This window comes from Euleptes europaea, chromosome 6 (assembly GCF_029931775.1).
Source record: "Euleptes europaea isolate rEulEur1 chromosome 6, rEulEur1.hap1, whole genome shotgun sequence".
NCBI lineage: Eukaryota > Metazoa > Chordata > Lepidosauria > Squamata > Sphaerodactylidae > Euleptes > Euleptes europaea.
In genome coordinates this window covers 69,775,241-69,800,304 of record NC_079317.1, presented here as the reverse complement: position 1 = coordinate 69,800,304, position 25,064 = coordinate 69,775,241, and the positions used below count along the sequence as shown (strand labels likewise).

Here is a 25,064-nt window from a genome sequence, read left to right as displayed (position 1 = left end):
AGTTCCCTGCATGATTACAGATGTCACTGTCAGTCTGAGTAGCAACAGTATTAATCATTATCACAGGCTCTGGCCTCCTGAGGAAGAGGAAATCCTAAGTATAGGATTCTGCTTAGCTAGTTACTAATGGTAAGGAGGACTAGCATTTTAAAGGCAAATTATTATTTAGCTTATTGTTTCTTACTGTTCAGTAGAGAAAATGAATTCTAAACTGAAAAATATAACACACAGTTTGAATATCTAAATTTGTCTGAAACAGATCGCCCTTAAAAGTATGTGCACGAATACCAAAACTTAATTGATCAAATGATGTCTAAAGATGCTTAAAATCAAAACAAGATTAAAAAACCCAGAAACTCTGAGAACTCTTACATTACACAAGGGTATAAAACCTTATTAACTTGCAACAAATTTGTGACTACAGATGTCACCAGGAAGCTACCCTCCCAACTACTTATACTTGTCTCACAAGCATAACTTCATGGTGCTTCAGTTTAAGAAAATATTATCTATATAGACACCACAATGACAGTGCTTCAAACAATACAAAAGACCTCATGTTCCTGGCATGCAAGCTTCTGTCAAGCTCATGATCCTTTAACACCATGCTGAGGCATGAATGAAAGCAAACAATTGTGTCCCTCCAAATTAAATGTGTTAAAATGTCTAACAGCTAAGTCACATTTAAAAATCCTTAAAATTAGTTGTGTATTATAAACATTTCACCATACTCTTCTGGACAGAATACAGTTAAAGAACTCAGTTGTAGAGCATCTGCTTGGCATGCAGAAGGTCCCAGGTTCAATCCCCGGCATCTCCAGTTAAGGGGACTAGGCAAGTAGGTGATGTGAAAGACCTTTGCCTGAGACCCTGGAGAGCTGCTGCCAGTCTGAGTAGACAATACTGACTTTGATGGACCAAGGGTCTGATTCAGTAGAAGGCAGCTTCATGTGTTCATGTGTACTCTTTTCAGAAGTTAAGAAGTACCACAGACATAGTGATTGGTATGTGAGCAAGCTCACTGAAATCCAAACACTGCTTTTTCACTCAGCATGATGTTTCTATTATAACAAGTTCAATATAGTACAGGTTTGATACCTGGAAACAGTGAATGTGATTGATAACATGGTGAATTTTGAAAATAACTTCAAGTGTACTGTAGGATTAACCTTACTCTCTAATACATGGGTAGTACATCCAGATGATGGCAGTTTATAATTAACTGCCAGGGAATCAGTACTTGAAAGTGATAAAAGTGAAACCCAAGCCATTTTACAAGAACCCAGATTGTTGACATTATATTATGCAAGAGCTATTTGTATTAGTTCACCCCTTGGTTAGTTTATTTCCACTATTCTAGAAAAAAGTAGAAAGCTGTATTGGGTACATTAAATACATTATTATGGGTTACTCTTTCTCAACCACATTGTTTCACATTTATGATTTGCACAAACACAGAAAGATTGTATATGCTGCACTCTTTTTGTAAAAAAACAAAGCTCCCTTTATTTTTATTTTGCTCCACCTTGCTTATTTCAAGATGTCATAGATTACCGTTATTTTCCACACTCCTATTGTAATTGCCGTCTTAGTATTTGCTGAACTGAAAGAACGCAATTAAATGGAAACACATTTTAGTATTCTCTCAGAGATTTTAAATATGAGATGTCAAAATGAGATTCAAAATACTCAATAAACAAATTAAAGAGTAAATGGCCCAAAATGAAATAGCAAGTTTACTGAGTTCAAGGACCCTTCTGCCCTGCAAGGCATTACTCCATCGGCAGAATAGTGTTTTGTTTCAGTGCAAGAACTGCAGGGAACAAGATGACAGGATTCAGCCCATTGAGTACAAATTCAGGAAAGCCATATTATAGTAAGAGAACACAGTACGTAAGCTACGATCCTAGACCAAACCATAACCTCTCTAATCTACACCTTAGTAGGTATATTCTCATTGGGCTCCATCCTTGTCCCTCCAGGCTCTTATTATCTGCTATTTCCTATAAAGTTCCACAGATCTATTGAGCAAAGGCAGCTGGCAATCGATCCAACCACCATGGCGTGCATTCTAGCTCCCTTACCTGAGCTGACTCTGTAATGCCTCCAACAATGCCTCTTCTCCACAGATGATCCTGAAATCCTAGTCTACAACAGTTTAGGATTTACAGCCAGCAATCCTAAATAGATCTACTCAGAAGGAACTCTCATGTTCATCAATGGGACTTACTCCCAGGAAAGTGCCCTTACAGTTGCAGCCATAGAGACCTTACAGAGATGCTGTAGTCCCTGTGTTGTAATATACTAAGCTAGAATTTTGTAGAGCCACTGGGATCATGTTCATGAGCACTTCAGAGGAATGAAGCTCTGAACAGAAGAATGACTGAAAACAAACAAACTTGCATGAGGGAACTAAAAGGCCAATTTAATTCTATTTTTATTTATTTAAAATATGTATAGTTCAAGGTGGCTGGGATTAAAACTTCAAATTGGCTTCAGAATCTACAGCAGGTTTATGAGCAAAGGTTAATGAGGCTAAACATGGTAAAAGTAGGTAATCTAAGGGATAGGAAGCCTGGAGTGAGTTTGATATTTTTAGAGTGTGTTTCATATTTCAGAGATGTGTACAAAGAAGAGAGGAAGTTGAGGGGGGAAATTCACAGTTGTGGGGGGAAATTCACAGTGAGCATAAGGGCAGGAGAAGCTGTGTATTTTTTGCTGGAAGAAGAGAAGACAAAAAAGAGGGCTGTGACAATAAGGTAGTTGGCTGAAAGTTACAGTAGGAGAAGAAACTAGGACTAGACAGCCAGGGACTTGAAGAAACAGTTAATGGTGAAGCCACGGAGAACAGAGGGACCAGGGAGAAAATCAGGCTGGGGGGATGTCTTAACATCAAGACAGGAAGACTTTAAACTACTGTGAGAAAGGAAATAGGCAAAGGAGGTTTTAAAAGTATAGAACTATGGGACAGGGAAGAAGAAGAAGAGTTAGAAGTGATGCGGAAGCAACGCAGACGCTCTAGCAACCTCCGCTCTAGCAACCTTTGCAGAAACTCTATGGAAACCATAGAGTTTTGGCAGAGATTGATAGAGCATCCGCGTCGCTTCTGAGTAAACCTGGAAGTGACGTAGGCACGTTGTGCGGGACGTGCGCACAAACACGCCAGGCACATGGGCGCATTGCACCAGGCGCACACACGCGCTGCACGCTGCAGAAAAGCTCCCACCGATGGAGCTACAGGACCTGGTAAGCCTAATTCTGACTAAATTTTCCATCTCCAGAAAGGAACTTTCCTGCCTCCCCTTCCCTCTGCACCCACTGAATTACATTAAATGCTGCTCCCAGGGGATAGAGGACCCTGGAAAAGGACATGGGGGTTGCAGCAGAGGGGTTCAGTGGAAATTGCCATTTTAGTCTGGATCCAACCCATTGATTTCTACACATTTTTTCTGTGCACTCCTCATTTTACCTCCACTCATATTCACCTTCTCTTGATCTTTTTAACTTCTGCTAGGCTTACCATATCCCTGACTGTTTTTGTATCTTCTCCCAGTACAGCCTTCCAATTTAGTTTTATCCCTTGCAAAATGGCACTGACCAAACCTACCTGAAGAAATGCAGTGAATAGCTAACGAACTGTATTTTCCATATTGTTTTCCATTTCTTTCCATAAGTGGTGTGTGTGAGTGCAGATCACAGGTAGTCTTAGGGATTTTCCCACAGTTTGCCAAACTCTTTGAATTGGTTAACACCACACAGAAAAAATGTCTCACGTTGATGTGTGTTTGGTGTTAATTTCCACCAGTAAATACAACCCAGCATTTATAAGGAATGGCTTCTGCCATTTTGTTGTCCACAGCTCCAGTGCCTGAAATCCTGCCCTAATTTTTCAGACTGCTTTGGAATAAACTGTCCTAAAATGCTTGCTGTTACATGCAAAACACTTGCTGTTGAAACAAGATGATGTTTACACTGCTCCACCTACTTTTAGCAACAAGCTTCATGCACTGAATTACACAGTGATAAACTGTGATCCTGATGAAGTTATCAAAATGGCACCATTCACTTTAAATTCATTACACAATTAAACATCTAACCATGCAATCCTAAGCAGAGACACGCCCTTTCAAGTCTGCTGAAGTAACTGTAAATCACTGAAGTTACAGCATGGGAAGCACATTCTTTTGATTTTGTTATGTGGTTGCCACAACCCTAAATACACATGAGAAATGACAGGACCAGAGTAAGGGGGCCCTTCTGTCAGACACTGATGAAATGCCAGCAAACTGAGCATATTAAACTGCATGGGACTGGATGTTTGCAAGATGCAAGATACAAAGACAGTAAGTAGAAAAGAGCACTGACAAGTAAAAGAAACAAAAAGGGGGGGAGTGTTAGAAGACATTTGGGAAAGAAACAGAGAAAATAGTTTTGTAGGCCCTCCAGAGGAGTTATTTGATTAACCTACCAAGCTTTCATCAGGGAGATTCCATAAACATTATCACCAGAAACAATGGCCTGGTACCCCACAAATGGCTAACCTTTAGAGGTTAACCACCAAGAGACAGCATGTACATCTGGGATCATTTATTTTTATTTTGGAAAAGCTGTCCTCTGTCGTAGACTACCATGGATTAAAAATAGACAGGCAGTACCTGGGATGGTCTTAAACAAGGCGGGAACTAACGTTTCCACAGCTAAGTGTTGAAAAAGGTTTATTTTTAAGCAAAGAGAAATATGTGATCATATTATTACTAAATAAAAGAAAGGCTTCTTACCTTGAAGCATCAAGGCTGTCATATGATCCAACAGTATAGTGTCTAAACAATTTCTTTGTTCTATCTGCTCGAGTTTCTGTTCAAAATGAAGACAGAATACACATTGAATAATTTTCTACTTCTGCAAAAAAGTCACCATGCACTCTCACTTCATAAATTTGGGTCATTGATACCCTTGTTATATGGCAGCCAGCGCTGTTGTCCTAATATTTACTAATATTAATTTGGGCTGGTAAAAACAAACAAATGTGTTATTGGGCAATATTTACAGACAAGTGTGCAAAAAGAGATTCTGAATACTCTTTTTTAATGTAAATAGGCAGGAGAAGACATTACTTTTCAAATTGGAGGCCCTTCACAAGACACAGAGGCAGAGGCCCCCTCTTGAATTACAGGCCAAAACCAAAGCCAAAAAAAAAAAAAATCCATCACCATCCCTACTTCTACCTCACTCGCTAGCCCTATTCATATGTTGCAGTGAACACATGTACATACTTCCAGGATGTATGTATGTGTGTACATCTATAAGAAAGCAAGGGTTGCCAACCTCCAGGTGGAGCCTGTAAATCTCCTGGAATTACAACTGAGCTCCAGACTACAGAGACAGTTTACCTGGAGAAAATGGCACTTTGGAAGATGGACTATGGCATTATGCCATATTGAAGTTACTCCCCTCCTCAAACCTTGCCCTCCTCAGGCTCCACCCTCAAAATCTCCAGGAATTTCCCAACCCAGAGTTGGCAACCCTAAAGAGAGTGCAAAATGCTTTCACTTTACAAATGAAACTGGGGACAAGGAGCTGGATAGATGTGGAGTTTAAATCACATGTTCAGCTGTATATGCATTGAATGTAGCATGAGAATTATTCAACACATGTATAAAGAAAAATCTAGTGTACACTGTGCATTCATTGTAATTTGTGAACAGGGCTACTATCATAATGTGGACAGCGTTCTAGTACTAAAAGTCTCCAGCAACAATTGCTAAACTATTTCTGTTGTTCCACAGATATGTACAAACAACTGCTGGCGAGAACAGGACGGCACTCAACAAATAGATAACACTCACAAAATAAAAACATAAATTATCCTAGCATTACAGTCTGTGCAACTTTCAGTGTTGAAGAAGACAGCAGGTTACAAATTAAGAATTCTTACAAATTCTTAAAATTCTTCATGTAGTTTTAGTTCATTGAACAGTCTGGACATTTAACTGACCCTCTTCTGTGGTTGTTTGTCAGCTCTAGTTCCAGAATGAACAGTAAATCCCAGTCACGAGAACATATTTTAAGCCCTAGTAAACGATACAAATTCTAATTTAGTAAATCTTTTGATGTTGAAAAGGATGTCTTAATATTTGCTAGGTATGACTGTTAGCTACCCTGGGCAGTCTTTTGTTGATCAAACCAAGAGTCTCTTTCCACACAACTGTTATCCTTTAGTCTCATTTATAACTAGTTATACGAACGTTACACTGCATCTGCACATCAATGGATATTATGCTACTGTTGAACTATAGTAATTATTAGCAACTGGATTTTTCTGTGTGGACAAGATAATCCATCTATGAATGATTACCACAGTGCAACAACAGCACAATATTCAATGACGCAGGCCTTACTCGCGTACTGTTCTGTTGATACAACAGATTGTTTTGGATTGAAAATAATAAGAATACACAAGTCTTACAAAGCTAGATATTCTGCTTTTTTCACTAAGAACTATGAACAACAGATAGGAAAATACTAAACACCACTTGACAGTTTAGCTATGTTACAAATATTTAAACTGAGTACAGAATATTTATTTTGAAATGTCCTACTACAAAATTAATCACCTCCACTTTACAAATAAAAATATACTCTATTCAAGTGTCTCGTTCGGCCAGATAGAAAAGCAGACAACTGTTAACCTGTCAACCACATTTCATGTACTATCTATGAGCATTTCATAATGCTTACAACTTTCAAAAATATCTGTTAGTCATCACATAGCAGTGATGCCATGAAGCTTTAAAAGCTTTGCCCATGCACTGAATGCACTGAAAAACTCTTCCAGTTCTTGGAAGGCACAGAAAAACAGTTAACTTCTCAAGCAATCAGGATTTTTTTTTAAATCATGTTTTTTTAAAAATGTTAATTCTTAAAAACATAATCCATTCAAAACATACTCCATTCAAAAAAAGTGAAACAGGATAGATAACGTAAGTCAATCAATATGGCCTGATACAGCTGTAACAATGCTGATCTTTTACACAGTTAAAAGACTGGTAGTGAGTTTATGGACACCTCCCCTCCCTGCCAGCTTTAACTGTAGTTACGTACATGCCCTGAAACTAATAACTAACACTGTCCACTCATAAGCAAGCTTTTTAAGCCCACTTCAAATTGAAAGAGGTGTCTAAGAGGTCTGAATTTTGTTTAGAAACCAAAAGATTCCAGAAATGGCAAAACTCTTGAACAACTAGATTATTCCATCTTCTGAGCTAGTTGGTGTATTGGGTGAGGGAGCAAGAGCCAGGAGAGGGAGAAGGATGTTCTTCAACAATTATGGAGCAGAGGTGATACGAGATTTGAAGATACAAACTGATGGATAACTGGGATTCTTTGTAAACTGATCACTTAGATTAAGTTTATCTATGAAATTTTCATGTATAGCTCAAGCCATTCCAAGGAAACCAGAAAATTATTAACAAAGTAACATTCCTACTGATTCTCTCACTTATGTTTCTGTGTGTATCCTTAATCACTGGTAATTTTTGGTGAAGCTAGTAACTGTTACAGTTTTCTAGCATTAACGTAATTTATTATACCTTTCACTGTTTATTCTTACAGCCCATTCCTGAAGGGGGGTGGATGTGCAGCAGCCAGGAGCAGCGCATCCATGGAGCCTCCACAGAAGCTTTCAGGCCCCCACAGAAAAAATAAAACAATGTAAAATGTAAAATGGGGGAAATGCCCCCATAGAAAACAGCAAGGCTACACCACCAAAAAAGGGGATGTAGCAATGCTGCAACTCAAGGGGGCATTCCCGGGGTGAAAGGCTTTACGATGCTGCCTAAATGCAGCTCCACCCCCTGGAACGCTCCCCCACATGCCAGCGCAGGCTCCCACTTCCGGGATTTCACTCCTAGCTTGGCTGCACCAGCAGCAGAACCATGCACAGCTGCATGGCTTGGTGGTGCCGGAGTGAATGGCCCCCGTGCCAGTGTAAGTGCCCCTTATCCTGGGATAAATGGGCACTTACAACAGCACGGGGTCATGCCAGCTCCTATGCCAATTCGCCGCCTCCTTCAGGATTGCACTCTAAATTAAGATTCCTAATACAAATTAGGTTATTTAGACCATAGGACATATTGATCCTGAAACATTAGCGCGTAAAATCCTCTGATAAATAATTATCAGTTGGGCTTAGCATTGCCAGGTGTCTGGTACTGACCCAGACTGTCCAGTATTGTCACTAACTGTTCAGGGGGAAAAACTTTTTAAAATATCAGACATTTAAATGTCTGGTATTTTTGCAAGGAGGCTTGGGGCTCTGCTGGTGGTCCATGCAGAAGAGGAGACAGCTGGGTTGGGGGAAGCACTCGGATGCCAGCAGAAGGGCCTGGGCCTGCACTGGTCACCCTCGCCCTCAAAAGATGGCTGCCTGGGGAAGGAAGCTGGCAAGCAAAGGAAAAACTGGGACAGAAGTGCATGCTCGGTGCCACCTCCTCCAAGCCCAAACAGGGCAAAGCACACTGTTTGGTCTTGAAGGAGGTAGTGCCAAGCCTAAGTATGAAGCAGCAGTGGCTGCTGCTTCATGCTTGGTTTTGGCGCTCCGTAGACCAAACAGTGTGTCTGGTATTTTTGTTGAAACCATCTGGCAACCCTAATTGGGCTTATATTAATGGTGTCTTATTAAATCACTGTACTAACGCTAACAGTGCTTTCCTCCTTCAAAGTCAATTGAAGTCAATGAGCTCAGAAGAGTATAATGCTTCTTAGAATTGTACTGTAAGGGCCAAACTACATATTATGTTTATTAATGAGCTGGATCCTGGTTCCCCAGAGCTGACTGTCTTTCCCTGCAATCACACAGCAGTTGCAGAGAACAGAGCTTTAAAAGCCTACAAGGGCTTAATTTGGCTCAGGGCAGGAGCGTCGGGGGAGGAGGGGCTCCTGCCTCCCTCCACACCTTTTTTCTGCACTGAAATGGCGTTGGTGGGGAGTTACTTGCATAACTTTGTAGCCGCACAAGCTTGGAATACTCCACATGCAATGCCAAAGTTATTTTATTTTATTTCTTCACAAAATTTGTATCCCATCTTTTTGCCCTGATCAAGGCTACCAAGGCAGCTAACAGATTAAAAATATATAATTAAAACATAATCTTTAAAACTAAAAACGCCTCATTAAAACACTTAAAACCAAGCTAAAATGTACATGCAGTACAATATGACACACACACATACCGTATTTTTCACTCCATAAGACGCACTTTTTTCCTCCTCAAAAGTGAGGGGAAATGTCTGGGCGTCTTATGGAGCGAATGTGTGTGAATCTGGCCCCGGGGAGAAGGGCAAAGCTGCCTAGGCAGCGCAGAGCAGTTTAACCTCCCGCCACGCTTCCCAGTCCCGAGGCTCAGCTGTTGGGCGGGGACCCGCCCAACAGCTGAGCCTCGGAACCGGGAAGAGCGGGGGGGTGCGGACCCGCCCAACAGCTGAGCCTCGGACCAGGAAGCGCAGGGGGAGGGGGAGGTTAAACTGTTCTGTGCTACCTAGGCAGGCAGCGCAGAGCAGTTTAAATACCCCCCCCACCCGGCTTCCAGGGAGCCCCTGGAAGCCAGGCGGGGGGGGGGGGGTCTTGAAAGTTCTCCATGCTGCCATCCCAGGCAGTGCAGAGCAGTTTAAATACCCCCCCCCCGCCAGGCTTCCAGGGACTCCCTGGAAGCCGGGCGAAGGGGTGGTCTTGAAAGTGCTCTGTGCTGCCTGGGTTCCATCAAGGGAAGTGTAACCCCATCCAGAATGGGTGATACCTTAAATCCTGGGTCAGACTAATACAATGCAATGGCCCATTGCTTTCAATGGTGGGAAAGTTTGCTGGGCTCCTCCATAGAGAAGCATAGCAAAGTTCGCAATAGAGAATCTGACTGCAGCCACTTCACTATTTCTTCTCTATGGAGGAGGATGGGGGACACCCGGACTCAATCTTCGCCAAACTTGGGGGTTCATGCAAGGAGAGTCCCTTGCGGCAACACTGCAAATTTGAGGGCTCTACCTCAAAAAATGCCACCCAGGAGCTTTGCAAAGCCTGAGGAAAGCTAAACCTGAAAAGGCCGAATAAATACCTGATTTTTTTGGGAATGGCCAATTTGGCTTTGGCTTTCTCACAAGGTTTTGGCATTCAGTAAACCCAAAATTCACTAATATGGCTTTTTTGGGGGTTATCAATATGCACAAGCCTACTCCTCCCCTTTCCCCTGTATTAGAGGCAGTGATGGTCGAAGCAAAATGCGGGTGGGAGTCCATTAAACATGGTCAGACACACTGTTTTGAGGAAATCTCTTCCCACTGGGGGTGGGTGGAAGGATAGACCAAAGTTACTGCAGCAAAGAAGAAAAGGGGGAAATTATGTATATTCTGGACACAAAAGCTTTGTAGCAGGCATGAGCTCTGCTTCTAGAGGCAGAAACATTATTCAGGAAAGTATGTCGACTTTATTTGGCCCTGCCTCCTTACTGGAAGAATTATCCCATTTTTGCCTAGGTTCCAATTCCTTGAATGAGAAAATCTTGTGTCAAGTTAAATGTGTAGTTAAATTCTGTTACAGTAAAGAGGCTCTCAGCTTCTATAAAGTTATTAAAACTGGTTCCAATTACATCATCTAGTATGGAAATCTTCTTGGCAGAATAGTTTTATATAAAGGTATATTTGTATTGTTTTGGTAAATTAAGTAAGAACACTTTCCACATTAGAAATTCTATGTATGTGCTGGAATGCTGAACACTTGTTTCCTTTTTGTGTCACAGCAACATATGGCAGAAAACTAAAGGAGGAGCATACCAACATATCTTCTTTTTGACATATGTTATCGTATATAAAACTATAGTGTCTTGAAGATGAATTCAGGTAGAAAACAATCTGTGAACTCTTTGCATCTTTATAAGAGCCTGCTAAAGCAGTAAACTAATTTCTAAGGCATGGTATCAGAGGTCTATTATTGTATTCAAAATGGGAAGGAGGAAAAGCAAACTGCACCAAAATAAACAGCATTGTTCTGCTACTGTTATCTGCAAAGCAAGCATTCCACAAAGCAAGCATTTAATTGTGTTAATTTCAGTCTCCCTGTAAGAACCTTTGCAGAACACTTTAGAATATTAGAAAAACGACAAAGGAAAAGGGAACTATACTTCTGTCTTTTAGGTTCATCTGAAAGTCTTTTACTCAACAGATGTCAGTTATAGGATGTTTGCCCATCACCCTCACCGAAAGAAGGTGTAAGGGACCTGAAAATTAGCTTTTCTTTTTGGAGAAAAATTGTGAACAAAACGACTCCTACCACTGGGTTTGACACAGAAGGCTTCAGTAGACCAGTAAAGTTGATTAACTGGAAACCTTACGAAGAGAAAAAAAGCAGCAAAGTTCTCAGCATGTGCGTTTTATTAGGCAGACTTATTTGGCTTCCCAAGAAGTATTATTTGGTTTTTGACTTTGTCTGAAGCAACCCCTGCCATGCCTCTGGTAAGCTGCATAGGACTGCAAAGTGGATATTCCTTTTTTTAAAAATAATTTGTTTATTATTTTCCAAAATTATTAATCAAAATGTTTAACAATAACATATATAGAATAAAAAATTTGACTTCCCCTGCTTCTCCCTCCATCCTACAATAAATTTGTAATCTCTTTTGCATAAATTTCTAATCCTAATATCATTGTTAATATTCATTAATCATTAATCACTTAAATATTATATTTTCTATAACAGAACCAAAGAAAGAGAAAAAAGAAAAGGATTTAATTAATAACATCACATAAAAAGGGAAAAAAGAAGAGATAAAAAAGGAAAGAAATATTAAATCTCCCTACTAAAAGATGGATTAGTATAGTAAAAAGCATATAATTATTTCAATTGAAAAATAATTAATTTGTAAATCCTCCATTTCTCCCTAACACTCATTTAATGCATAACATTTCTAGTAGATTAATATTTTATGTAATTCCATCTCCATTATAGCCAATCCTTTTAATCAGTTACTTGTCAATCTTAACCAGCAGAAAAACCAGACTCTTTTAAATTAGTCCCTTTATCCTGAATTTCCAGCATTTCTGTCTTTTACACATTTGGAGTAATTGACGGAGGGCATCCTTGGAGATTGTTGGTGAATTCTTCTCTGCAGATGGAGCGTAGTAGAACCATGTTGCATGATCTTCCATTCCAAATTCAAAAAAAGAGATCCTGACCGACCCAGTTTTTCTATTCCTCAAATCCTCCAAACAGCTGTTGTAAAGTCCATCAGACATATCCAGGTAGCACAAGTCAAAATCGGTCACTTTGAAAAGATTATCAGACAAATCCAGATGGTAAAAATCCAAATCAGTTTCTTTCCAGTCCATTATTATCGAATGAATCGCTGCAGGTTGCTTTGTAAGATTCCCCATGGCTTTTGCAAGATCCCTTTGTTCTTTGTCTTTCTTAACGGCCAAAAAGCCTTTTGGTGCCTCCTCTGATCTCATTGAGATGAATAAGGCTTTTATTTCTTTAGTTTCTTCTAAGACGATGTCCAGTTTCTGAATAAGACCTTGAAATGAAGGGATTAGGCAAGCAGGTGATGGAAAAGACCTCCGCCTGAGACCCTGGAGAGCCGCTGCCAGTCTGAGTAGACAATACTGCCTTTGATGGACCAATGGTCTGATTCAGTATAAGGCAGCTTCATGTGTTCACTAGAAATGTCCTTCAAATATGAGTTTAATATTCTAATAATATTCTAATAATAATGCTTTTTATTACTTGAGGATAGTCCAATAGCTAGGATGTTTGTTGAAGAATATTAAGTACAGCTATTGACAGCCAAGATGACCACTTAAATATTTATTTAAAAACTCCTTTTCCAAAGGCTCCACTGTGGACATTTTTGTTAAAAATACTGTGCAGTATTTGTTAAAATACATATTATTTAAGCAAAAGTGGGATGTTTTATTTCCTTCTTTTCTATCCTTTGTACTGCATACCATTTTAGCAGCTGTATGTTAATCACCAAGGAAACTAATGTGGGCGGATCTTTGATTGGATATGTTGTCAGACTGTATCCACAGTTGTGGGCAAAGTTTAATGACAGAACATGAAAATAAAACATTGAAATATTAAAGCTAATCCTACAGTAAGAAATACATATTTTTCTGATATTCTTCTTCATAGAGCAGATTAATTTATTATAGTATTCAACGTGTTAAGAAAGTTCTGAGTTCTGGAGCTAGACTGGACCATTCAGGTGGGTAATTAAACTGCTTGTAATAAGGATTTTTGGGGAAGGCACTGGCAAACCACCCCATAAAACAAAAGTCTGCCTAGAAAAAGTCGGGATGTGACGTCACCCCATGGGTCAGGAATGACCCGGTGCTTGCACAGGGGGCCTTTACCTTTAATAAGGATTTTAAGTTCTACAGTAGTCCAAACCTTTGGCTGATTGATGGGGGCATAGTAATACCCAGATATTTAGCTGAGAAGTGACTTTCATAATATACTCTTTGTGTGTGTGTGTGTGTGTGTGTGTGTGTGTGTGTGTGTGTGTGTTGAAGAGTTCTGGACCCTCAAAAGGGAGTTCCTTTATTCTGTCTAATTTGGGAGGACTGTTGAATGGAGCCAAGCATGTCTCCTTAAAGAGATTGTTGTTTAGTTTAACTGTGTGTAGTAGTCTGTTTTTAATCATATTTAGTAGTGTAGATAACTTCTTATTTTATATTTATTATGTATTTTATATTTCATGTATGAAATACAAATATTTTTAAAAAGAGATAGCTGTTGTTATGCTTTGTTTAGTACAGTCAGCAATATGTTTAGCAGTGTTGATTTTTTGCTTAGACAACTCCATAGCCTAACCACTGGCTAATTTTCTTTTCTCCCCCCCCCCCCACACCTGGGGTCAAATTAAGACAGGGAGAAATTTTCTCTAAGAATAGCTGATAACAGCCCATAATAGCGTGATAATTAGCTATTTCGGAGACCAACAACACATTCCTGAGGGGGGATGGTTAGGCGATGGCTGGAGGTGGCCCGGCATGATCCCGCCTCCCCACCAAAGCCAGAATGCTGTCCCTACTTGTGAGCCCTGTGGAACCGCTCCATAGCGTGCCACAGGCTATGCCACCTAAAAAGGTGGTGTAACTCGCAGAAAGGGCAAAGGGGGTGTTCCTGGCCCAAACAGGGTTAGGAAACTGCCTAAAGGCAGCTCCGCACCAGGAACGCCTCCCCGGATGCCAGCACAGGGAAATATGCCGGGAAAACACCAGTGGGACCTGTGCCAGCACCCGACCCCTGCACAGCAGCGTGGTCTACCGGGCCTGGCATGAATGCCCCCCGTGCTGGCGTAAGTGCCCCTAATCCTGGTATAAATAGGCACTTATGCCAGCTCAGTGTCAGCCTGGCTCCTAAGGAGCTCCCCCCTTCAGGATTGCAGCCAGAGTCTGGCAAAGTACAAACCCTGCTACCCAGTAAATCTAACTTCTTGCACCCTCTGTCAGCAAGGGCAGAATGGGAGAAACGTTTCTGCTTTCCTTGTAGTTATACTACCACAACTAAATTAGTAGAACTATCTTTTCAGTTCTACATGTAGAAGGTAGATCCAATATTGTTTTCAGTGACACCTTATTATCAGTTTGGGATAACTTCCAGAGCAATCCTGTGAGGTGCCTGTGGCGCTGCTAGTCTACTCCCTAAAGGGTTTGGTTACGTGGCAGCCGCAATCACATCAAGGTCCCCAGGGAGTGGGGGCTGTGATTGACAGGGCAGGCAGAACCAATCGGGGCAGCAGACACAGGATCAGCGGAGCCCCTTTATGCTTACACTGCTCCTTGGTAAACCCCACCAACCTGCAGCACCATTCCCATTGCCCACTAGCATGCCCTTACCCACACAGCACCCAAGATGGAGCTTCACAGGGAAGGTAATATCCTCTGGAAGGCATCTATTCTGATGCAGTTAGCTGTGATTCTGAAGAAGTATATTGTGTACAATTTATTTTCAGAACCCAGTGAATTTTGTGCAGGTAAAATCACAATTACAAGAAGAAACCTTTGCTTGAATTAGAAAAGCAGCTTTTCTATACATTTTCCAAAACTATTTATAAATAATTTCATCTCCATAGTGACTGTCTTCTGTTGTAATCCTCATATTATTTATCTGAACATTTTCTCTACTCTTATGGAGCACGTCTGCTTATTTTATTTTCAGTACATTCAAATATGCTTCAGCAATGTGCCATGTAATTGGTATTAATATATAAAAGAATAACGCCACCTATTGGAGATTAATATAAGTGAAGTCCACAGATGATTCAAGGCTAACTCCTATATTTAAATCCATCTCTCTCACGTTACCTTTCTACTTAATTGCCCTCAGTCATAGGGTTGTGACCAAGGCAAATAACTAATTCAAGTTGAAAACCATCTCTGACTCCATTTTTTCCTCAAACAGAACATTTTAATTATCCCACTGAAAGCCAAATGAATATTTACATAACATCTGTCTCCAGTTTTCAAATGTTTTGAATACTAAAGCACATCATAAAGGTTTGGCACAGCGAAGGACTGTCATTAGGAAGGAATAATATAGAAAATTCTCACAAAGAGAAGGGATTTGATTTTTTTTGGAATCTAAACTAACATTACATCATTGTATTTCTCATTGCTTAATTTGGAGTAACTGCTACCCTGTATTTGAAACCGAAAATCAAAACCTGGATTAGAATCTCAATTTGAAAACAAGTAAAAAGTATTGGAAAAAAGTTTAAAAAATCAACGTTTGCTGTATTGATTAGGCTTCCTAAATATCACTTAGTATGAATTATTCTGTAGGGAGCCTCAAATGATTGCTTTTACAACACACTCAGGCCACAGGTGAGAGATGTACACAAGCAGGTCTATTCACAGACTGGGACACGTTCCTCCCCATGCCTTCCTGAGTATTAACATCCATTCAGCATTATATTGTCATTGCCCTTTACAGTTCTGCTCCCTTCAGAAATGGCTTGTGGGAGCTAGTGTTTGGGATGGATTAAAGATGCTCCCTGCACTTCATTTGAGGGCATGGCATAATATTGTGTTTTTAAAAACATAACAACAAAATAATCCCAGTAGTTTTTTTTTTCCAGATAAAAGCATCTATGCCTAAATAATTGTTTTAAAAAACAGCAACATTAAGTATCGGTGTAGGGGGGAAACACAGACTGTGAACACGCATATTGGCATGCAGTGTGTTATTGCTGTTGCCAAGGATTAATTTACAAAAGATTTTAACTTTGAAGTAATTGCCACCTTGGCTAATGCCTTCTTTGTTACAGAAAGGTGTTGCATTCTATGAAATAGTATAAGATGTGAATGGAAATATTTATTATCTTTAGACTTCCATCCATCAAAAAAAAAAGTATTACCTTTTTATTTAACAGAGTACACTGAAGTTCAGGGAGCCAACATTACAAATATTACTCTTTGAAAAAGGGGGTTTGTGATATTTGAGTTCTGTTTAAAAGAGTGATGTTCAACTTTCCAGTTTGCTTGAGATAACTAAAAAAATGTCTATAACTAAGTTCCTTAATATTCAACAGAGAACTGTCTTCACTCACACAAAGAATAAAAGCAATCACAGGCCGTCATTGGAAACATGTTAGTGATTCTTTCTTTATATACATGATGTTCTAGTATTTGAAGAAAAAAATTAAAAAATTAAAATCCTTTATTTTCAAAATATAAGTGGTTTTCAACACTAAAAAAGTTAATATGTCTATAAAATATTCTACATTTTATACCAGGAGCAATAGTATGAAACAATGCAAGAAACCATGGCTACAATTCTAAGCATAATTACTTGGAAGTAAATCCCACAGAAATCAAAGGGGCTTACCTCTGAGTAAACATTATTGGAATTGGACTGTAAATTTAATAATGTGAAAAAGAGTGGTGCACCACAATGAAATTTTTACATATTCTCAGCCCCTCTCCACCCTTAGCCACTGTTATCCACGCTGACAAACATACATTTATATAATTATGCTTTTCAAAGTTACAAAGTACCTCCAAAATGAACTTTCTTCTTGAATCTTGAATTTTCAGGCATGATTTCTAACCTAGATGCAACCATCTCAGTTGTACTTGCCATGTTTTTACATTCCCGTCAACATACAAAACATAGTTCCCGGTATCCAAGTTACTTGAATAGAGTTTCTCAGACCTACTATGAAAGCTACAAAAGAGTCTTCAAATAAAAGAAGACTGTTTTGTAAAGAAGGGGAAAAAAGGCTTCAAACTTTCTTAAATCCATAATGATGCTGACATAACAAGTTTCTGAGATCAAGCCATCCAGTATAAATAAAAAATATCAGTGATTTTATACACGTTGTAGTCTCGGCAATAGAGTCCATATCCTTCCAGTTTCACACTGTACCATGAGATTCCCCCCCATCTTTTAGAAAAGGTTTCCATGGAAATGCATCAGTCACTAATCTAAATAAGTGCGGGTGAAGGACGCCTGAAAACCTAGAACAATTACGCATGCCATTAGAGAGGAGAAAGAATGATTCAGCCCAGCTGTACCGTGTTACTAATAGCTATCGTTTCTGCATTTTGGTTGTTCCATGCCAAACAAAATCTGCTCTAGCAGCGTTGAAAACCCACTCTGCTCGCTCTGTCTCTAACACGCCCATAATAAAAATAACCTTGATGAGAGCATGCTAGGAGTTAAAGCACTTCAAATGCAAATCCTTTCCCCTCCCACAAATGCCAAATATGCTTGTTTTGCCATGGCTTTATGTTAATTTCCTCATCTAAAAAATGAGGTTATTTTCAAGTCTCTAGTATTACATGAAAGAAGGTAGTGTTTGATTTATATAAAAAACCCTTCGAGCCATAAAATAAACCCATTTAAATATACAAATCAGATCTGCAAAGGATCTTATTTTTAATTAGCTAGCCAAACATAACATAAATCAAATGCAGGGTATAACTGAGCATCCTACATCATGTGATTGAGAAAGCAGTAGGGTTGCCAGGTTCTTCTTCACCATTGGCGGGAAGTTTTTGGGGCAGAGCCTGAGGAGGGCAGAGTTTAGGGAGGGGAGGGACTGACGCGGAAGCCAAGCGGATTAGCAGTCTTGTCCAGGATACCCATCAGAAAGTCCACGGCCACATAGAAAAAGTGTAGTTTATTTGTACAGTGCAGAAATATATACAGATACTCCTTTCACACTCTCCGCTCATAACATCCTGCATAGAACTGCGGTTTCACTTCAATATATACACCTGGTGGACGCAGCCACCAATCACAGTAGATATCCAATTATCCTGGTATTGCTACTGCATTGCATCAGCCACCTGGCTCTAACTGGATCAGGCCAGCTTTCTCTAGCTCCCCAGGTACTTTCCAGGCTGATTACATCATCCTTAGATCTCACTGATCTATCCTGCACCTGTCAAACTATCTGACAGACTTGTAATCTTGACAGGGACTTCAATGCCATAGAGTCCAATTGCCAAAGCAGCCATTTTCTCCAGGTGAACTGATCTCTATCGGCTGGAGATCAGTTGTAATAGCAGGAGATCTCCAGCTGGTACCTGCAAGTTGGCAACCCTAGAAAGGTATACTTGTACCATGAGCACCGACAGGCAATAGGTTAGCATGCCAAGTCACTTACATGGTCCTGGAGTTATGTTATGAAGTGTGTTTTTGATTCACCCATAATTAATGGTGACTCTCACACTTGTTCCTATGATTCAGAAAGCATATCTGCATATTTGTTGTAACAACATTGCAAACTGTTGCAAATAAAACCATGAAAAACATAAAATAAATCTGGAACCCAAACTACTATTTAAACTCTCCCAAATTCAAAAGTAGGATGGTATTAGTTACTAAAGGGGAAACACTACTTGTGCATATGCCATTTTTCACCACTATGGGGTTAAAAAAAAACTGCTCATAAGTAAGGCCACCTTCAGCAACAGTTCTGTTTCTCTTTGCATTTTCTCTAATTGGGCTGCAAAGGAATAAATTCCAATACACTCAGCTGAAATAGCTCTCAGCTCTTGTTCCTGGGGTTGGGAAAAACTACATTTTACTTTGCAGTAAGCCAAAATCACTGCTCATTTAGTCAACACTACTGTTTGTTAGTGTAACAGCCTCATTAAAAATCACAACTACAAAAACAATTTGACTGGTATCTTTGACTAAGAAGTATAAACAGTACTAACCCCTACCCCAAAGGAACAAGAAGCAGTAACTGATTACTGTTAACTGATACAGGAATACCCAGATAACTGGCAAGCTCTGGAAAAGAACAGGAAGTAATTAATTAAGATGGGACGAGAAGGAAAGGGTAGAATTTTAAAGTAATAGTATCCCTGGAAAGCCTCAATTGGGAAAGCAACTTTGACAACTGCACAACACAGCCTATTCAGGCAGGTCCTGGAGTTCTCCTAGAATTACAACTGGTCTCTACACTATAAAGATAACTTCCCTAAAGAAAATGGCAGCTTTGAAGGGAGGACACTGAGCTCTCTCTATTTCCCAAATTCTGCCCTCCCCAGACACTGCCCACAAATCTCCAGGAATTTCCCAAGCGAGGTTTGGAAATCTTAACCTGGTGTTATACTGTATTTTTCAATGTATAAGACGACCCCTATTGTCAGGTGGGGTGGGCATCGACTAGTTTGAACGCTGGACGCCGGCCGGCCAGGGCAACTGGCCTGTTTTGTGGCTCGCTCTCTTCCCCGCCTGTCAGCTGATGGGTGGGGAAGAGAGCGAGCAAGAGGCTGGTGGCCGTGGCCGGCCAGCATCCAGCGTTCAAACCGGTCACCACCCACCCCACCCAACAGCTGACGGGCAGGACCAGCGGCAACGTCTTCAGGCCAGGCTTCCATGTATAAGACGGACCCCAATTTTGGACCAATTTTTAAAAGAAAAAATAATTGTCTTATACACGGAAAAATATGGTAATTCACAGCACCACTTATTTGTAATTTGTGCCCTTGCACCTTTGTTACTGTAGTGTTCCCGGCCTTGAGTCCAAGAAGGTAAGGTGTGGTAGAAAGGCTCTAAACAATAGGGTTGCCTCTTTGCCATCGGTGGGAGGTTTTTGGGGCAGAGCCTGAGGAGGGCAGGGTTTGGGGAAGGGAGAGATTTCAATGCCATAGTGTTCAATTGCCAAAGTGACTATTTTCTCCATGTGATCATGGAGGATCAATTATAATAGCAATACAATACAGTAGTATTGTTTGATTTCATGGCTATGGTCTGTTTTTGTAAATTTTTGTGTAATTTTGTGTGGTATGCTTTGCACTACGATATTGCAACAAACTGATGTTACATTTGGCATGCATATGTTTTTCTTAGTGAATCCTGATGAAGATATCCATCAAAACAGGGGAATACCGAATCCCTGTTGTGAGGGGTTCACAGTAACTACGTTGTCTACTGAGCAAAGTCTATTGATGGGTTATTGAACCGTGGACTAAGTCCAGGGTTTATATATTACACTCTGGGGAGATCATACTATATGGAACTCTGGTGATCTCAAGGAGTATCATAGAATACTGTCTGGATACTGTCTTAGCTTCATATTTCATGCTTGAACATTTCTCTGCTGCATTGGTTTTGTTTGTTGCATATTGCATTTTGATCGTTGGTGTGATATGTTTATTTGTTTGTATATCTAATAGAATATTTTGATATGCTGATAGTGACTGGATTATTACTTTGCACGTTTACATTTTTGGCTACTGCTGTACCATCTTTGCTGCAGTACCTGGAGGTTGGCAACCCTACTAAACAAACAAATAAATAAAGTTTACCACAAGTGATGCAAGTAAGACTAGAACGCAACAGGGAGACTATGACATCATCTGGATTGTTCCCGAAAATTGGGTCTATGAATTGTGGCAATTCCAGATTTAAGTTAGTGTGAAATTGTTCTCTCAGTAATTGTGAATTCACCTGTCGTTTCCCGTTTACTTTAAAATGCTTCTTCATTAACCATAAAACTAAAAGTTGATTGGCATACCACAACAGGCTTCAAAGCTGATTTTATACATTGGAAGAGTTTCATGCAGACTTTGCAATTATAAACATGTGAGACTCAAAACATCCACAAAAGCTAAATGACATTTTATTTCACACCATAGTTTCTAGAATAAGCAGAAGCCTGTGGCAAGGCTTTGAGGGAGGGCATTCAAAGTTTCATTTTGAAATTTCCACAAGGGATGAGCGAAGGTGGGGGAGGGCTTTTAGTGTAATTTTTCTCCCTTCATTTACTGCACCATTTACTGCATGATTTTAGGGAGAGGTCTTTTATTATAATTTTTCCCCAGTAGATTCTGTACTGTAGACAACCAGCAAACACATTTGTACATGCATACACTTTATGAACCAGGCACCTTTAATTAAAAACATAATGAACACTTTCTTCCACCCCACAAAATTCCAGCATAAATAAAAGGTTTTGGCCATCTGTCAGAAGGCCAAGAATGAGACTTTTCAGAAATTCTACAGATAGGGTACAAACACCGGCGAGGTCTTCAGTCTAGGGCTTACACACCATACTTCAAAACAGAAAAGACAATCAAACTATGTGTGAAATGTAGAACAGGATCCAGGTAATGCAGGAAATTATGCGGAATTTAAAACTTAAAAAAAACACAAGTGGAAAGGAGATTTCAGGACATGCGAAGTGCCACCTGAAAGAAAATACTGAAGCTATGTGGGTTTGTAGGGTTGCACAAACACCTATCTGTTTGGCTCAAGTCCTGTTCACAAGTAAGGTATCCATTTTTTCAGTGATTGGTCCAATTGCTTATTGACCCACTCATGGCTGTTCAGCAAGTGACTCCTTCCTAATATTACAGCACTGTGCTATTAACTTTTCCTACAGCTTTGGCCGCCATTTTGCTTGTTCTGCCATTGGAGGGCTTTCTGAGGACTTTCAAAGAAATCAGTAATTTCTGTTGAGAAAGTGCATGCAAACATTCTAAAGACCCATTGTATCAATCTAGATATAATGGGTTGGATCCAGACTAATACCTTCCTTTCCCTAGATTTAACAGCTACTGGCTGTCCATAAACCACTTCACTCTTTAAAAAGGGGAAATGAAATTTAATTCTCTATAAAGAGAAAAGTTGCCACATCTCTCACACAATAGACCGATCTATTTGACAGCAGATAGTGCAGTATCCGCTTCTCAGAAGGTGTCTCTAGCTGTTTTATCCAGGGAGTTATATATTTATTTCGTGCAATATTATTTTGTGGACATGCTAAAACAATGTCATTGAGTTAGACTTCACTAGCACACAGGCCCATGCAAGATGTGTATGCTCTACTTTTGCAGTACGAATTCCCCCCCCCCTTTGACCCTCCTCACTAACTAAACCTCCTTACAACCTGCAGAGCTCAGGGGTAGGGTTGTAAACTCTGGGTTGGAAAATACCTGGAGATTTTGGGGGTGGAGCATGGAGAGGGTGGAATCTGGGGGGGGAGGGACCTTGACATGGTACAATGCCATAGATGACACCCTCCAAAGCAGTCATTTTCTACAAGGGAACTGATCTCTGTTGTCTGGAAATCAGTTGTAAAAGCAGAAGATCTCTAGACCATGGAGATCCATGGATGCTGTGGCAGCCATTAAGTCCTGAGCATGGCCTAACAAGGTGGCCTCAAGATGGATGTTAACATCCACACAAAACTGCCATCTTGAGGGACCTCCACACCAGACCCAAGACATCCTCCTCCAAGTTAGTCAGACCACCTGCTGGTTAAGTTACAGACAATAAATCAACAGAAGTCCTAGACTATCCCTAGAACCTAGCACAAGGTACATACAAGCCAAGTTGATTGCTATTTGTTCCAGGAATTTCCAAAGAAGGAAGATTCATGGGATCATCATTTTCACCCTCCTTTTGTCCTAGTTTGGGTGCCCCCTCTCAATCACCATATGGAGATCATTCACCAAATTTATTCATTTGAAATATTTATCTGCCTGACTTTTTCCTGAGCATCTCAGAATCTAAAGCAGGTAACAATAATATAAAAACAAATTTATGGAACAAACATTAAAATCAACAGATATAGAACATGACAACCAGTATTGGTGGACATAAGGTTGGTGGACAACCTTTTGTCCACCACCAGCAAATACTCCCCCTCTTCTCAGTCTCATATTGCCCCCCAGATTACTAGAGTTTTATCAATATGATACACAGCTGAAAAGGTAAAGGAAAAAGGAATGACCTAAGAATATAAACCAGAGCTATATTCTCCCCAGTCAGAAGGAAAAATTAACACATTCCTTTAACATTAAATTATGAAAGGGATATATTAGTTTCCATTGCTGCTCTGGCTAGAGGTGCTTTTTTACCACTAGTCATTTCTTAAGAGCTATGGAGCCTGAAAAGAAAGAGCTAAGGCTATGAAAGCATGGCTTTAGTGACCTCCAAAAAATGTAATGGAACACAGTTCACCATCACCAAAGAAGAAGTAAAAGGGGGTGGGGAAAACCAAGTATATTCACGGCCAACAAATATAAAGAAAAAGAAAATACAATTAGTAGAACTAACTGTAGAAATCATTTTGCTAAAATAAACATGTTTAATAGAAACTTTGCTGGCACTAGAATACAAGTGCTCACACTTCAAGATTCTTTTCTTTTTCAAAAGGTCTGGAAGACTGCATTTTCTGTAGTGGCTTTCTTATTATCTGTTTTCCCTACCTCCCACATTTATGCAGCTAAGTCAAGTTGAGGGGGTGTTTCAGTGACCATTTACACCAAATGTAGCCCAACTGAACTAGCAGAATTACACCAGTGTAAGTGATAAGTGAACTGTTCCACCCCCAGTATAATTATTTTCACTACCATCTGTTTTTCATGTCAAAAGCATGCCCATAGTGTCTCATGAAATCCTTGTACGACATGTTGCTTATTTTATAATTTTAAACACCAGTTTGTTCAGAAATCTTTTAGAAAAGGCATTAAACAGCTACTGAAGAATAAATAAAAGAGCAAAAATAATATTTTCATGCATTATTATACTATTGATTAAATGGACTTTGCTACCAGCTAAGTGATATACCTAAAAGAAAATATTTGTATCTCAAAGAATAAAGATTAGCCATGTAAGTAATTAAATTATTAGTGTCTTGTCATTTTTATAATTATGCATGGTTCAACTCATAAATGAAGTTTTAATATCTCAAGAATCCCAATTAGTTCACATATTAAACATCATCTCTTGCTTTTAACAGCTTTATTTTCTCTACCATTCTTCTACAAATTTATGCAATGACCTGACCCTTATTAAGCTTACGAGACTGACCACCATGCCATGGCAGGCAGTCTTCTGGCCCCAGCTCCCAGACCCCACTGCCGCTCTTTGCTCTAGCATGAGCAAAAGTGGGAGGCAGGAAAACAATGTCATGCAACTTTGTAATGTCACTTCTGGTCGTACTGGGAAGTGATGTCATAATGCTCTAGGAATTTCCCAAATCTCTATCATTTTTACTATTGAGATCAGGAAGTTCCTAAAGTGTTATGATGTCAGTGAGTTCCTAAAGTGTTATGATGTTTCAGGTGCAACTAGAAGTGATATTGTGATATTACACAATGTCACTTCCCACCCCCACCCCACCCCAGTTTTGCTTCTTCTGGAGTGAAGAGGCCAGCTGGGAACCCTAGACATGTTTGCTCAAAACGAAGCTCCAGTGATTCAGAAGGACTTGCTCCTAGGTAAGTGTGCAGAGAACTGCAACCTAAATGCACCTTTTATCCCCCCCCCCTTTTCAAAGTTATACCAAGAAGACAACTCTTTCATCCCTATTCAAAAGATAGTCTTCATTGTTCTTTAAGACAAAAGTGGAAAAAAATGGAAAAGGTTAAGATTTTTGTTGAATTAGGGTTGCTATCCCCCCGCCGGGGGATTCCCCACTCTAAACTCCCTCCCCCCAGTGGTGGAGGGATTTAGTAGCTGTAAACAGAGGCCAGCATTGACATGTCAACGTAACTTCCGGAAGTAACATTATGACACTGACGATGACCGCTGGGATGCTCTGATATTTG

At 39.9% G+C, this 25,064-nt stretch overlaps 1 protein-coding gene across 3 annotated transcripts in view; it reads right to left on the bottom strand.

Moving 5' to 3' along the window:
• The window catches only part of SHANK2 (SH3 and multiple ankyrin repeat domains 2), a 383,933-nt gene that overhangs the window by 200,185 nt on the left and 158,684 nt on the right, over positions 1–25,064 (bottom strand). For all 3 annotated transcript variants that reach the window (XM_056850898.1, XM_056850895.1, XM_056850897.1), the window contains one exon: positions 4,779–4,854. In XM_056850898.1, the coding sequence (XP_056706876.1) occupies positions 4,779–4,854 (76 nt within the window). The remainder of the gene's footprint in view (positions 1–4,778; positions 4,855–25,064) is intronic.